Source organism: Octodon degus, unplaced genomic scaffold (genome assembly GCF_000260255.1).
Source record: "Octodon degus isolate 3935 unplaced genomic scaffold, OctDeg1.0 scaffold00063, whole genome shotgun sequence".
NCBI lineage: Eukaryota > Metazoa > Chordata > Mammalia > Rodentia > Octodontidae > Octodon > Octodon degus.
The window spans coordinates 8,190,070-8,207,301 of NW_004524639.1; the positions used below are offsets into that span (position 1 = coordinate 8,190,070).

The window sequence follows — 17,232 nt, forward strand, 5'->3', positions numbered from 1 at the left end:
CCTACTTGTGTTTGTTCTCATCTCCTTTTTTCCTTTCTGATACAAAGAAGACTCCATTTAGAATTCTCTGATCCTCACAGTAACCTTTATAATCACTCTTTACAAAGACACTCAGATCTCTAAAATCTCCCTTTCACACGTTCCTCCCCACCAGCATGAAATTATATTCCAAATCTTTCCTATCTGAGAAACACCTTCCCACACCCTATATTTCCCTCCAACTCTAGTCCATCTCTGTATTCTCTCCCAGTCAGGCTTTTATAGAAAACACAGTCGCTTCCTGCTCATCTCCTATCTCTCTTTTAACTCCAGTAAGACTTATACACCCACCATCCCCTAAGCAGAATTAGTCTTTCTGCTTCCATGACCTATAATTGCATTAAGATCATTAATAACCTCCATACTGATAAAAACAATGGATACTCTCTTCAGCTACTTTGTTAGAACTACCAGCAGAAACCACTAGTTATCACTGCTTGGAATAATCTCTCCCAAAGGCTTCTATGATACTCTCATCTAATTTGTCTGGTCACTGATTTTTAGGGCCTTTTGAAATAGCTCTTCCTTGAGTTTAATGTTTAAGAATTAGTTCTTTTGAACAACATCAATTCTACAGCAATTTTATTTGATACCAGGATTATTCAATAGGACTTTGTGTGACAATGGGCATGTTCTATAGTTGTGCTATCTAATATGGTCACCAATAATTCAATGTGGCTCATGAACATTTAAAATATGAGTACTGCAACTAAGGAACTGAATTTCTAATTTAATTTTAATTAATTTATTTTTATGAATTTAGGACAGGGTCTACAGGGTCTCACTACATAGACTGGACTTGTAGTGATTCTCTTGTTTTCAGCCTCCCAAGCTCTGGGATTATAGGTGCACACCACTACACCCAGTCTCAACTGCCATCTCAGTGCACACAGCACATCCCGGGATTGAGCCCCTGCCATGGTGCTCTGCCTAAGCAGGTGCTTTAGTCAACTGAACTATCTCGCTGGCCCCTCTAATTTTATTTTCATTAAACTAAAGCAATACTGTAGCTAGTGGCTGCTGTGTTAGACAGCACAACTATATATGCAATCACAACTATCTCTCACAATTTTACATATAATTTATATGCTAGTGGTCCAAACCTTTCTTCTAAGCTTCAGCTGTCAATTTATAATCTATATTAAAAGTGTCTCAGAGCACTCCCAATACACCTAAAATTGAGTGCAGGATACCCCCTCAAAGGAAACATATTCCTTTTGCAATGTATTTATGCAAATAGTACCATTATCCACATTCATGTCAGAAACCTGAGATTTCTGGTTTCTGCCAAGTATTCTTGATGCTTCCTTTCCTCAACCTTTACATGCCAACCAACTCCTACATTTTATATACCTACAAATATATCTGTTAAATCTGTTCATGTCTCTCCACTTCTACTGTTACCATACTGTACCTTTTACTATTGAAACAATTCCTAATTAGTCTTTCTGCTTCCATGCAAATGATAGCTCAGCATAAAACTCTTTCTTTTCTATTGTTTTAAAATTAAAAATGTATCGATGATGTAGAGTGTGCCTAAGAGAGTCATATGGAGAGAAAAAACATTTTCTCAGGCTTTCACAGAGAGCAAATTGGTCAAGCAATGGCCGTGACTCATCCGCATGGCTAACACTGACAAAGGATCTACAAACTGCTGTACAGGGTTTCAGGGTAAATCCTGAGGGGACCTGACTGACCTTGTCAGATACAAAAGCTACATTTCTTGTTATATAGGTCTTGCTTTATCTTGGTCTTAACCATGTATCAGAAAAGTATAAAAATGAAATATAAGAAGTAAAGCCATGCTGTTATGTTGAGTTGTAGGGGACTCAGGTCAACAATTTCTGACATTGCTAGTGAAGCGGAAGACCCAATACTATTGTGGGCTACTGGACTATTTTGGAATATCCTGAGTTCATACACCTATAACATTTGAATGATGGAACTAAAAAAAAAGGATAGAGATGAATGACCATTTTGTATCTGTGTATTCAAAATGGTTAGGATAGATATACAGCTACATTCTCTTAATTCAATGAAGAGAGGGATTTGTTCTAATAGTGTTTGTAAATAGGATATCATGTGTGCATCTTGTACAACAAATAACCACTAGGAAGACAGTATACAATGTGTTAATTATTGAAACTGCCCTACTAATTTGATTTGAAACTGTCTCATTGCTATTTCTCAGTAAAATTATGGAAAAAAAATAAAAAATATAATTAAAAATGTATGGGGCCAGGGAGATGGCTCAGTAGAATAAGTGCTTGCCTAGCAAGTGCGCAAGGGCCTGAGTTCAATCCCCAGGTCCACCAAAAAAAAATTAAAAAATAAAAAAATAAAATTAAAAGTGTATATTCAACATCATGGCTTGCAAGATTCTACTGTACCTAATCCTAGCCTGCTTTGCTTTGGTGCTCAAGCTCTGTTCCAGGTACCCCAGCTGCTTTTTATTGTACAGTCAAAATATTTCTCAACTTGGAGCCTGGTGGCTCCCTTCTCTGGGATATTCCTTCTCTCTCCTATCTTCATCTGTGCTTACGTAGACCCCCCCTTAATCTCAATTTAAATGCCAATTCTTCAAAGAAGTTCTCCCTCACCACCCTGTCTAAATTAGTCATCCCTCCTATGAACTCTTTTGTGCCAATTCTTTTTTTTTTTGGTGTTACTGGTAATTGAACTCAGGACCCTGTGCTTACCAGGCAGGCGCTTATTCTACTGAGCTATCTCCCCAGCCCTTTGTGTCAATTCTTGATAGTACTTATTAAAACTTCAATTATGTATTTGTATCTTATCAGTTTAAAGTCTGTTTACTACATTAAATTCCATGAAGTACTAAATGTGTACTGATCTCTGCTATATCCCTAGAACCTAGCATAGCATCTGGCAAGTGAATCAATAAATTGTAGGCATGTATGTAGCTCTCATTCCAAACAGCACAGAAGGAACAATCAAAGCAGGAGCAGTAACTATCTATGCTGTTCTCTAAGGATCCACAGTGTTTCAACCATACTTGGCAAATAGGAGACACTCAGCAATTATTTTTGAATAATAAATAAATTAGGGAGAGTCATATTAAGAAATTAGTATAATGTAGTCCATCAGTAAGTCATAAAAATATAAGAAAAATATAACCATCTTCATAAAAACACCAAAACACTGAACAAAATTCAGTGAACAGGCATGATTTTAAAGAACACACAAACTTGACTAAAAGCAGTTTCTTCACATGGGTTTTAAAAAAAAAATTCTGTCAAAACAACTGGCAAGCATGTCCTTAACTATGGACAAGCACTTGTAGCACTCTTCCTGACATCAGCAGCTAACCAAGGCTCATCATCATTATTTAGCACTGGCTCCCAAGTTTTCATAGGCATAAGGAGATGTGAAGCATAACTAACAGTTACAGACATTAGAAAGGAGATAAAATGGTTTGTAGATAATCAGGACTGCCTATAGAAATACAAAATGAAACAGTAAAAAACAATTAAAATAAATATCCACAATGTACTCACTGTTCTATTTACTAGTGTAATAAGCAATTAGAAGATAAAATTCAACTCACAATAGCAGAAAATATGATCTGCCTGTGTTCAATTCCCCAATCGTCTTCCTCCATAAAACACAACAAATAAAACCTTCCCCCCATAAGCCTCTAAACACCAAAATTCTATATGTAAGGATCCCAATTATGTAAGGATGTAAATAAAAGACTAGAAAGAAATATGTGAAATTGCTAGCCACAGTGGTAATCTCCACGAGAACAATTTTAATTGGAAATTTTTAAATTCTTCTGATTTTGAAAATTACACATAATGGGCCCATATTCAATCCCTGGTACCAAAAAATAAAGTAAAATAAATTACACATAATAAAGAAGTATTAACTCTATAACCTGACATTTTTGTGGTACTGGGGACTGCATGCAGGGCTCTGTGCATGCTCGGCAAGTGCACTGCCACTGAGATCCATCTCCAGTCCCTAACACTAAAATAAAATAAAAACATTTAAAGTGTTTAATACCAATATTCAGAGAGTGGGAAAATACATGTTTATCAGGCCTATGTGACAAACATCGGGTTCCCTTACAACAACTCATTATGTGTTCTACAGACTTATGGAACCCACTACTAAATGAGGAGGGAAAAGGAAGGATTTTATGAGTGGTCACTCAATTATTTCTCCTCATGATCCAGTAGGTCAAACTCTATACAACAACATAAGACTAACTTCTATGTAGGCAAGATCACAGCAAAACTAATGCCAGCAAAACTTTTTCAGTGTGTAAAAGAGAAAAGGCACTATTCAGTTTAACTTCTCGGCTTTGGATTAAATAACTTTCTACACCAAGAGCAGCATATTTTAGTATCTTAATTCAACAGTAACAGTCATCACTGAAGAATTACTTTCCTCTCATTTTTCATTTGTTAGTATTATTTTTGTGGTCTTCTAAGCTCAGTAAGACAAAGATACTGAGTTATTGTCTCTCTTAGATACCTGCAACAAAAGCCAGCAGCTAGATTAGTATTTCAGGAACAGTTCTTAAGAATTTCAAAACTGGGCTGGAGAGATGGCTCAGTGGTCTAAAGCACCTATTTAGAACAAGCTTAGCAAAAGCATCAGGGACCGAGGTTCAATCCCCCAGCACCACATGCCAGCCAGCCCTGCCCCCTGGTGGGCTGAGCTGGCCTCTCTCTCTCTCTCTCTCTCTCTCTCTCTCTCTCTCTCAAATAAATAAATAAATAAATAAATAAATAAAAAAAATTAAAAAAAACATTTAAAAAAGAATTTCAAAATTAATGATAAACAAAAGGATAAAAAAATCCAAACTACAAAAAGTCTACCTGAACCATTTGTAACAAATTACTACTGCCAAGGGGAAGGACTGTATCTAAAGAAAATTATGTACAACCTGCAGCCCCAAGGTAAGTACCAGTCCCACTCATCTATGGACTCAACCAAGAGATAAGGTGACCAATTTAGATTCATGGGGTCAGATACTCTTTTCCATGGCAACCACACTCCAGCCGCCGGAGCAGCCAAGTGCCCATTTTCTCCTTTTCACAGCACAGTACAATTAGATGATAAGGAACAGCTTGCACAGAAAGTCAATGATTTGCTTCAAACAGATAAAAATGAGAGAACAGAAACAGTGAAAAGGAAGAGCATGTTCCCTCTGATAGAGATGCTTCGAAGGACAGAGATAAATAAAAGACCAAAATTATCTTAAAAAGAGAAAGAATGCCTACACAAGCAATTTTTGGAACTGTGTAGCCTTTGAAAATAAGGTAATAAACAAGTGAAAACGTTATGATTTAATGTGGAAAAATAAAGTACAGAAGAAAAGTATAAAACATGACAGCAATTAAAAAACAACAAAAATCTATGTATAAAACTTAAGTGCTTCAAACATTTTACTAGCCCTTCATACAATTATCAGTTCTACAGTGGTGATTTAACTGACAGGAATATTAATGGTAACTCAGTTCAGCATTAGAAAAACAAATCATTTTAAAATTCTTACAAAGGTTCTTACCAACTACCTGCCTTAAGAAAATGGAAACTAAAGGAGAAAATGGTAAAATGTAAGATGTTCTCAAAATGATGTCTTGAATACATTAAATAGTCAGGTAAATAACTGTTAAATGAAAATCAATTCCACTCAAAAAGATACTCACTATTTGAAGCGATGTCAATCAAAAGAGTTTCTTCTGCTTCTAAAAGGAAAAATAAAAAAAACAGGATGAAGGAAACGAAAACCATTACAACCAAAAGAAATATGGATATAGTCTCACTCTGTAATTCAGGGTGGCCTTGAACTCACTAGATAGACCAGGCTTACCTTGAACTGGCCATCCTACCTCAGCCTCAGTGCTGGGATTACAGGTATATACCACCATGCACAACTCAGTAACTACTATTTTCAGTCACTACTCCCTAGTCTTAGAACATATTTAAAAAATCCTGTTTTAATTTGCATTTCTCAAATGACCAATGATGTTGAATACTTTCTCATATATTTATCTGCCATTTGTATTTCTTCATCTGAGAAGTTTAAATAAGATGCAAAAGGTACAATAGATACAGTGAAAAAGAATGAAATTGCTGAAAAGTAAAGAACAACTGGGATCATGGAAAAATGTATGTATACACAAAAGAGCTAAGATACTTATACTACTAATTTCTTTTCTTTTCTTTTCTTTTTTTTTTTTGTGGAACTGGGGACTGAACTCAGGCCCTTGTACTTGCCAGGGAAGTGCTTACTCCACTGAGCCATCTCCCCGGCCTCTATACTACTAATTTCTATAATTCATTGAAAGGAGCAGTTAGTGCTTATATGTTTGGTCAATTTTTGCATGCCCTGTAATCTGAGCAACTTCTGTGATGATAACAACATATAATAACTCTTGTTCATTTTTTATTATATTTCACAATTCTGTATACTTTTGTTTTTTTAAAATTTATTTTAAAAAATCCTTGTTTTTTGTTTAGCATTTTTTAGAAAAAGGATTTTAATAATGCTATTTCTAAAGACTATGAGCAATTCAACTTAGAAAACAATGAACTGAACCAATAAGCAAATGGAACTCCTCAATGCAAATCAAGGAATGACAAACAGTAGGGAACACAACCACATGTTAATTCAAGTGCAGGCAAGCTAAATTCCCTCAAGTATAACATGCTCATTTAATATAACCGAACTGTGGCCTTTAGATACTTTTTATAAAAAGCCAAAGAAGTGAACTTGAAAGCCCAGAGGTGAATTACTTTCTCATCTCAGACCAAGACTAAAAATTTTCCATCAATCTAATTACCCCTCCCCTGTAAGAGAGCAGAGTAGCAAAGTATATCTGCAATTATGTGCCTTCTGGCCTCAATGAACACCTGTGAGCCCAAGGTCTATCACAATCTATAAGAAGCATAACACATCCTTTGATGTTACAATGCAGCACCTAGTCACTCTGGCAACATACAGAATCAACTGAGGTGTCATACTGGGTGGGATGGATAGATGCATGGATGGATGGAGGGAGAAATAATGTATATTACACAACAACAGAATTTTATTCATCCACATATAGAATTAAATCTTGTCATTTGTGTCAACACAGATGGAGCGAGGGGTCATTATGAAATAAGTGAAATAAGGACAAATACCACATAGCCTCACATATATGGAAACTAAGAAACCTGACCTCTTAGAAGTACAAAAAAGAGTAGTTACTAGAGAGCAGGAAGGGTAGGGAGCAGAGAGGATAGAGAACAGTTGGACATAATAGGAACTAAAGTATAGTTACATAGGAAGAACAAGTTCTAGTGCTCTACAGCACAGCAGGGTAACTACAGTTTACAATAATTTATCATATAAATTAAACCAATTATAAGAGAGCAGTCTGAACGTTCTTGCCACAAAGAAATGCTAATTACTCTTACTTCACCATTATATACTGTATACATGAAAATTATATTGTACTTCACAAAATATGTACAGTTATTTTAACTCCAGACCCAATGTATCTCTTCCTCTCTTATTTCTCTGGGTTTGGCCAACAGCACTTGCCCTCTTTGCTAAATGAAACCTGGGTACTGAGTTCTTGGGATTAGCCTAGATCTATATTGGTGAGATAGAGTGATCTCACACTTTGCTAGCCTCCTCACAAGACTAGATTGGCTATCTGGCCCCATTATTCAGGTATAACAGAAACAAACGGTAAGAAACTAAGTTTCTCAATATTAGAATGTAGTCTCAGTGCTATCACCAGCATGATGAACTAAACAGGCTATCAGGATACAGATATTACAAGTTTACCACTATTGTTTAGTATCTTTTAAGTTCTATAAAACCTGATTATTTGCATACAGTTTTCCAAATGCATGCACAGGTCTGGAAATAGAAAAAAAGTAGAAACTGAATGCTAAATTTTCACTTTGTCATAGAGAACTACAGAGTATACATGCGCATATTTTCAGGGTCCGAAGGAGCAACTTTATAACCTAACAACTGGCTATTTCTCTCTAAACATAACACTAAGAGAAACAGCGAGGGAGGGAGGGAGGGAGGGAGGGAGGGAGAGAGACACTCTAGAAGTAAGAAAAAAGGTTAAAAAAACTGATAGGATGCTAATCTTAAACCACGTTCTTTGGCTTTTTTTCTCCTGTGTAGGGTTACAAGTTGAAAAGCAAGGCAACCGCAGCCACTTATTATGTTACGCAGGTGCTTTGTTTGAAGGTACTGCGAAGGCTTACCACATACTATTTTTTCTTTTTAACATGCTGTCTTAAAAGTATATTCACTGACTATATTCACTCACAGAAATAAATTCTGAGGGAATAAAAGAGATGTACAGAAAGATTTACATGTAGACATGTCATCACATTACTATTTATACTAGTGCAAAATAATCCAAATGTCAAACACAAGGGAACAGTTACATTACAGACCATTCATAAATGAAGGAATATATCACGGTTAATACAATGGAAAGGAATCAAAACATAATGGCTTGAGGAACACATAAAAATTTACATAGGAGGATACTGGGCATGGTGGCACATGCCTCTAACCCAGCACTTAGGAAGCTGAAGCAAGAAAAAAATTCCAGGTCAACCTGGGCTACATGAATTCCAGGCAGGCATTATTAAATAAGGAGTTTGGCTCAACTACACCTTTCCACCATGATGTTTCTTAAAGCCTGCTGACCATGGACTAAATCGTCTCAAACTGTAACCCAAAAAACCTCCCCTTTTAATTTGTGTATGTCAGAAATTTTGCATCAACAATGGAAAAGCTGACCAACACAGAAAATGTGTACCAAGAAGTGGAGTCGTTGCTGTGAATATACCTAACCATGTAGTTCAGAAGTCTATATGGATGTGACCTGTGGGTAGAATTTGGAATAATTTGGAGAATCAGAATGGAGAAAGCTAGCAATGCTGTAAGTAAAGGTTGTTCGATAAGTCCAATAAAAGCTCAACAGACCAGAATACTGATAGGAATGTGGATACTGTAAAGGCCATGCTCAGGAGATTTCAGATAGGAATGAGGACTCTATTAGGAATTACAGTGGAGGCCATAAATGTTATGCTACAGCAAACATTTTGTCTACATTTTATCCTTGTTCTAAGACTTCAGAAGACGCTGAATTTAAAGGTGGTTCATTAATTGATGTCAACAGATATTTTAAGGAAGTCCAATGTTCAAGTGCTGGTACGGCTGGCTGCTTTTAGTGAGATTTACTGTGAGAATTGGGAATAAAAAGAGAAAAAATTGAAAAAAAATTCTGGCCCCAAAATAACTAAGTTTAAAGTTGAGACCAGGGCTGGTGAGATGGCTCAGTGGTCTAAAGCACCTACTTGGAACAAGCTTGGCAACGCACAGGAACACCGGTCAAACCCCCAGCACCACATGCCAGCCAGCCCCACCCCCTGGTGGGCTGAGCTGGCCACACACACACACACACACACACACACACAAATAAATGAATAAAATAAATAAATTTAAAAAAAAATAAATAAAGTTGAGACCAAAGGAGGTATGGTTGCAGAATGGAATGGCACCATCAAAAAGAAATCAAGTACTTTGAAAGACAAAAACTTGTCTTGAGGGTATCTTAGTAATTAGCAAAAACTTACCCACACAAATTCAAGGGTACAAAGTATATATTTTCCCTGCAGAAGAGAACCTAAGTGCCTTGCTTAAGAAGAGCCACCAACGCAACTGGTTCCCTGGGATTCATTTCACTGTGCTCAGTCACCTAGGCAATTCAGAATCTCTTCCATGGTGGCCTGGCTACTGCTTGAACTGGTGGCAGACCTTAGTTTTCTCTATGTGTTCTTATCTTGGCAAGCACACAAAATGCAAGAGTCATGGGTTTGTGAAAGCTTCTACCATATTTCAAAGGAAGGTCTGAGAGGCCAGGCAGTGTGCCTTTGAGAGGGAAAGTATCAAGCTGAAGGTGCAGTGGAGAATCCAGAAAGCTGGAGATGCCAGGAATGAGGAACTTCTTCCAAGAAAAGTCTGAGAAGCTGTGTGGAATGCAACAGGCAAGACAATAGGGGTGGGACCATCCAAGGCCTCTGTAACTCATATCTTGTCATGGAGGTACGGTATTTAATGTTTGCCATGCTTGATTTTGGTCTTGCTTTTGTCCTATTCTTATCTGTCCCCTAGTCCTCCCTTTTGAAATAGGAATGCTGAACCCATATATTGGGAATATGGAATCTGTTATTTGATTTTACAGGGCTTCACAGGTCTATTACATAGTTTCCTGTTGTTAGAACAAAATACCCAACACTTACAACTTAAAGGAGGGAAAGTTTCCTTTGGTTCACAGTTTTAGAGAGTTCAGTCATTGGGTAGTCAGGTGCCTCCAAGGCAGAAACTGTATAGTGGTATGATTTGGTGGTAGAAAGCTTTTCAAGTCATGGAAGGGAGGAAGTAGAGAGAAAAGGGAGGAGCTGGGCACAGGAACATGCTCCCCTGGTCATGCACCCAGTGAATCACCTCTCCTGAACAAGGCCCACCTCCTAACACCATATTCAACTATGAACTCATCAGTGGATTATTCCACTGATAAGGCCAAAGGCCTCCCAATCCAATGACCTTCCAGAAGTTCTACCTGTGAACATATGAAACCTTCAGGAGGCATTTTATTATTTTATTTTTTATGTATTTAGTACAAGGGGTCTATAGGGTCTCACTACACAGATTAGATTTGTAGTGATCCTCCTATTTTTCAGCCTCCCAAGTGCTGGGATTACAGGCGCACGTAATCACACTCAGTCTCAATCACAGTCTCAGCATGCTGGGGGGTTGAGGGTGAGGACAGCATGACACACTGGATTGAACCCTAGTCCCTTTGCCTGCTTAAGCAAGAGCTTTAGTCCACTGAGCTATGTGACTGGCTTTAGGAGGCATTTTAGATCTAAGGTATAACAACAGCTAGTACTCTGCCTTGACTCTCAGAGGAGATGTTAGACTTGGACTTTGAAGCCATGTTGGAACTGATGAAACTTTTGGGAAGAAATTACATTTTTTGTTATACACAGGATAATTATGTTATATAGAATGATTAAGTATGTTTATTTGGAAATTAACTATGGCTTAAGGCATGCGATTGATTAGGTGCCAAGTTGACAAAAGGCAGACTAATGTCAATTAATTTAACTGTTAACTTGATTGGATTAAGAGACTCCTAGATAGGTGGCTGGATCACTGGGGACTCACGACTCATCAAAATGATCAATGGGTTAATCCACTGATGTCCATAGCTGCTGTGCTCTTAAGAGGTAGAGTCCAACTGGAGGAGACAGTTCACTGGGCGTGTGCCATTGCAGTGTGTATCTTGCTGGTGCTCTTCCGTCCGCTATGCCATTTCCTCGTGCCATGAAGTGAGCAGATTTGCTCTGTCATGGCCTTCTCCAGTGATGCTTCTGGTTATACTGACCATGCATTGAAACCTCTGAGGTTGTGAAGCAAATCTATCCACTTTTAATTTGCGTGTTTCAGGTATTTTGTCCCAGTAATGGGAATGCTTAACAATATAAAGTGGAATTTAGGTGACTCAACTTTTTCCTCCTCTTTTCAACCTTTCTTTTCCTGGTACTAGGAATTAAACTAAGGACCTCATGCTTGCCAGGCAGGCGCTGTGTCACTCAGCTAAATCCCTGGTTCCAAACATTTTACAGTATGCATGTTACTGTTTGATCAAAACAGTTTAAGTCGTTTAATAAAGAATCTATGTATGGTAGGATGCAATTTTTCCAAGAAGCTACAATTAATACAAAATGCTTTTGCCTGATAAACCTACTGGACCTGCTGGGAACATAATACATTTGTTTTATAGTAATCAATTTCCTTTCTAGAGCAGTGTAAGATAACAGAAGCAACACCTCCACAAATCTTCCTATTTCTTAAGTTCATTGTAGAAGAAAACAGATTTTCTGTGCTTAAGACCCCAAATTTGAGCACAGAAAGCCAAGTATTTTCTCCCCAGGGTCAATTTGCTTATGATTCACCCATGTCAAGTATGAGAATGAACACCACTGACTTTAAGGTAGTTTAATCTGAAGAGGCGCATGGCCAAATGTCTTAATTTCAAGTTATTTTGAAACAAAGTGCTAACATGTGAATCCAAGTGATCTTGATATTTTACAATGAACGGAGTGTCAGTTAACCCTAATAGTGTCATTTAAATTCACATATAGGTCAGTCAGCATAAAAAGACTACCTACAAAAGTAAAATACTACATATACCTCTAACCCCAGCCAGGGTAACAGTTCAACTCTGTAGCAATCTTAAGACAAATACTATCTTCTCAAAGGTAGACTATATTAAATTGGGAAACATAAGGAAATAAAAATCCTGTACCAACCAAGAATAGCAACAAGATTGGATCATTCATACAATTTCTACCAAAACAAGAAAGGCCCAGCACTTGACGGTTTCATTGCAGATGTGTACCGAAGAGATGAACTGATACCATGCCTGCTCAATCAAAGGTAGACTATAAATGTTAAATTTTTAGGCAGTGTAATATAATTTATTGTACATGGAGTGACAACTTTATGTATCTACAACATTACACAATAACCAAAGAAAACACAAAACTAAGCAATTAAAGCTGGTACCTTGTACACATCTGAAGTGGCTATTTATAGGAATAATATCTTGAACGTGCTCCTTCTCTTGCAACTGGATTATTAACCTAGGAAACAGAAGAATATATCAATAAATAGCTATCTTCAAAATCCAAAATCTCCCTAAGACGTTAGCAACAAAGTACTTTACTGTCTTCTTTTTTTCTCTGTCTTTTTGAGATAGGGTATTACTATACAGTTCAGGCTGGTGTGAGCTCACTTTGTAGCCCAGGTTAGTATAGAACTTGCAGCAATCCTCTGACCTCAGTTTCCCAAGGGCTGGGATTCAGGCATGGATCATCACATCCAGCTACTTTGCTGTCTTGCTGCATGATTCCAGTCTGTATTAGACTTCTTACATCTAGTTCTGTGGATCTGAGTATCATGAAAGCTCTAGGGCTGTAATGTATTCTATATGTCATAAAATAAATGTGATAATCTGTGTCCTAAAAGCAGCATACAGACTTAAAAACATGAACTACATAGTTTATACCTTTAGAGTATGTATACCAGGGTAAAGAACAGCTAGACATTAACTCCATGACAACAAGGACTATGGCTGTTTTCATCATAGCATTTTTAGTATCTAGCACAGATCCTAGCACATTACAGACATGTGTGTTTGAATCAATGATCTCAAAATTTATACACTAGCTTTCCAATGACATTCCCATAGCTTTACTAGAGTGAGTCTTTCTCTTCAAAAAAGTATGCAGGTTCGTGGAGCTCTAATGAGAGAGGATACTCTAATCAGAGGGGATCCCTTGTGTTTGCCCTTTTGTTTTTCAACTTCATGCTGCTATTTCATTAAGAACACAACTGAACTTAGCTTCCCTGTATGAAATGCAAGATTTCTAAATTCACTTGTATTAGTGGCCCAGAATCAAAGTCTAGCTGGATAAACAGTCATTATGAGTATCAACTAGCTTCGCTAAAGTTACATACTCTTCTGGCTGTACTTTTTACCTATAATACTTCTCTCTTCTTGAGACAAGCTGAAATATTACTTCCTCTGTGAAGCATTTTTCATTACCCCCAAAGAGAACCACTGGCCTTGTGCCCTTTGCTTGCCCCATAATAGAACACTTACACACTACTGTTTGTTTATATTTATTTTTCCACACTAATTTGAACTCTTTGAAAGTCAGGACCCTATCCTACTCCGTTTTGTTTGCAGCATAACAGATGCTCAATATACAGGTTGGTCTGACTTAATTTATAGGCAGAGGTGAAAATCTAAATGTAACCATTCAGCTTCTGACATTAAAGTATCACTGCTCTGAAGGGTTTGATTTCTATTTTGTTTTCTTTATAAGGGGCTTGTTTTTAATTTGGGAGAATTTTTTTCCAAATATGTTAACTTTAAAAGGGATCTCTCCAGGGTAGGTTGTTGCTTAGACACAACTAGGAAAATAAAAGTACTAATGTGCAGAAAACACTACAATGTCAAAATATGTAGAACAAGAATGGTATTATTAGCAGTAAAGCTTCAATTGAACTATACTGTTAAAAACCATTACAAGACAAACTGAGAATTTAAGTAAATTACACACTTATCTAGCATCTACTGTTAGACATTTAAAAACTTGAAGCAAAAGACTAATAAGCAAAAAAAAATCTAAACAAGATAATTCATTTCAGAATTAAATGACTTAAAATAACAGGTATATGGCAACAGAATGGAAATTCAACAGCTTCTAATCTGTTATAATAGGTCATAATTTATTATCCTTGAAAAAATAAATGTTTTATCCTGTTTCTAATAAAACTCAGTTTTAACTTTTTCCTCAAGTACATTTCGCCTAAAGTTGATATTGGGAACCACTGATATAAATATTAAGATAGAGTTCTAGGATAAAAAGTCCAAAAGTCAAAAAAGTTCTGGACACGCATGCCAGAGAAGGCATTCGAGAGAAGAGAATCTAAGGATTACAGATAGCACTATGATTGTAGATGTCTTTACCAAATGTTTGCAGAAGAAATCTCTCAGTGTAATTCAGAAATACAGTGCATAAATTTAGATCTCAACGATTTATATACCCAGAGTTAACAAGTGGCTTAACCTCTCTGTGTCTCAATCTCTTTGGTAAAATGGGGATGATTTTAACATTGTAAGGATTAAATAAAAACTGCTCAGAACAGCACATGGTACATATCAAATGTTACCATGTTATTACCCTCTCACAGCATATAGAATTGGAATATGAGAATCTGACCTTTCTGTAGGGAATATACAAAGTCAGGATAGGGCTGGGGAGATAGGTCAACGGTCTAAGCGCCTGCCTGGAAATCACAAGGACCTGGGTTTGATCCCCAGTACTGCAAGCTGTGATAGCCCCATAGGCATGCTGTGCTGGCCACCATGGTGCATGCCCGTAATCCTAGAGCAGGGAGGCTGAGACAGGAAGATCACTGAGTCCAAACTGTGTAGCAAGACTTTGTATCAAACATGTAAATATATTTTTAAAAAATTTAAAAAAACCAAGTAGTCATAACAGCTACTTCTGACAAGTTTTAAAATTATTCTAATACAAAGGCCCACATAGGATGAGGCTCTTATCATAGGGCTGGCTCCCTCATTAGCTGAACAGAGCTCCAAGTCTACTAAAATGAGGGGCTAGCTCTTGAGCCGAGATCATCTCAACAATGTATTTATTCTATTCATTTGTCATAATTTTGTGTTTTACTGAAGAGGAAATCAAGACACACTGGCAAAAACTACTGGTTTGCCTAAGGGTCACATCTCTTCGAGACCCATTCTAACCTTTGGAAGTAGTAGTGGTGTTTCACTTCTCAATTCACTTTTCTGTTGAATTGAATTTTATTAAACTATTCTTCCAAGGTTGGATGAAATCTGGGAAAAACAGCATGAATTTCTGACATGAACAGAACTGATCAAATAAGACCTTGGAAAGGACTACTTCATAGCACCGGTTGGTGTCGGTACACTGGCACCAACAGTCTCAATTAAGTGCAAGCTAGGCTAGTGGGAATTTCTTCTGTGTAAATCAAGCATTATAAACAGAAGATTGAAGAATGGAGCCTGAGAAAAGCTGTTTTTATGTAGGGGAAGGCAAGGTTTAAATGATCAACACTTCATAAACTAGGAAAATGTTTTTCAGAAGCCAGTCAATAGCCAAGGGAAGTGGCCTAGGAAGACAGGAACGGGAACCTCTGATATGCAATGGTTGCTACACATACTTTTAAAATGAGGCATTAGAAACAAAGGAGTGAGGTTAGCAGCTATGGTGATCGCTTATCAAAATAATCTTTTGCTCAATCAGTCAACAACATATACTGAACTCCTGTGTGCAAGGCAGAGTGGGAGGGGACATGTGCTGATAAGATGCCAAACACCATTTATGTTTCTAACCATCTCATTTTCTCTCCAATAGTCTGGGGAGACTGAACTAATGACTAGGGGAGACTTCAAGCAAGTGGACTACGAGGTTTGTGGAACTGGAGGAACTGAAGCTGAATGGGACTAAGAAACGGAGTCTGCAGCATTGATAACGAAGCACTACCACAACACTCTTACTTTCCGCAAACCACTTTTGCGTTTATTATTATCCAGTTACATCTCCAAAGGCTATAAGGCAGTTAATGTTTTATTCAACTGACGAGGAAACCAAGACCCAGAAAGTCTTACTGACTTCACCCGCCGTTACACAACACATGTCAGTTGAGAGGCAGGAACTAAGAACCCAGGCTTCCTACTTCCCGGCCCATTGCCCATTGAGTCCTTCCACTGAGCAACACAGCCAAGAGCAATGAGGCACAAAGCCCTGTAGTTAGAGACTACAAACATTTCACACCTGGGCAAGAACCTGTTGCCCGCGTGGCCTCGGTGGCAGGGTAGGTGGTTGGCCGCGGTAAGGGCTGGAAGTTAATGGTAGGGTCCCCTCTTCCGTGGGAATCAGATGGTTACTTACTCATATTGTCCATTCCGCTGGGCTAGGGTCAGGGCGCAGCGCTCCCGGAGGGGGCCCTTCATCTCCAAACCCTCGACAGTATGCGGGCGCTGGTCAAGGGTCTCCTCTTTAGAAGCGTGGTCAGAGAGGGGTGAGGCGGAGGGGCGCGAAAGGACTCTCTAGACCCCCTCCCCGGCCGCCTCCCCGCGCCCCCAAGCATCGCTTCCCGAGTTGGCCCTTCCCCCGCTCTGCTCCACCTCTGGGCCTCGAGGCGCCCCCAGCCCCGCGTTATTTTGCAGTCTCCTGGACCCCAACCCCCGGCCCTGTGCGGCCTCCCCTCCCCCTTCTCACGAGCGGATACTGCAAGGGGCTGTGCTCCGACCGGGAGCGGCGGCTCCATTCGGGCGGCCTCCAGGCTCAGCGGAGCTGCGGACTGCAGGCAAATCCGACGACTCTGCCTCCCGCCTCAGCCACCCAACCGACTCAGCAGCGCGCTGTTTGAGAAACAGCTCCGCGCTAGGCGCTAGGAGCCAAGAGCCGGGAGACTAGAGCCTGACCCAAGAGAGAGAGAGCGGCTCCAGTTTTCCAGGCCTCCAGTTTTCCAGGCCGCCGCAGATTCCGCCCTCTGCGGCCAACCTGGGG

The 17,232-nt window shown here is 38.6% G+C and overlaps 1 protein-coding gene across 1 annotated transcript in view; it reads right to left on the reverse strand.

Annotated features, from left to right (window-relative positions):
* Positions 1-16,685, reverse strand: part of Ocrl (OCRL, inositol polyphosphate-5-phosphatase) — a 61,193-nt gene extending 44,508 nt beyond the window's left edge. The window contains exons 1-3 of the mRNA XM_023718839.1: positions 16,612-16,685; positions 12,671-12,747; positions 5,718-5,756 (exon numbers count right to left, since the gene is read on the reverse strand). Coding sequence (XP_023574607.1) covers positions 5,718-5,756; positions 12,671-12,747; positions 16,612-16,673 — 178 coding nt within the window. The 5' untranslated portion in view covers positions 16,674-16,685. The remainder of the gene's footprint in view (positions 1-5,717; positions 5,757-12,670; positions 12,748-16,611) is intronic.
* Positions 16,686-17,232: the final 547 nt, after the last annotated feature.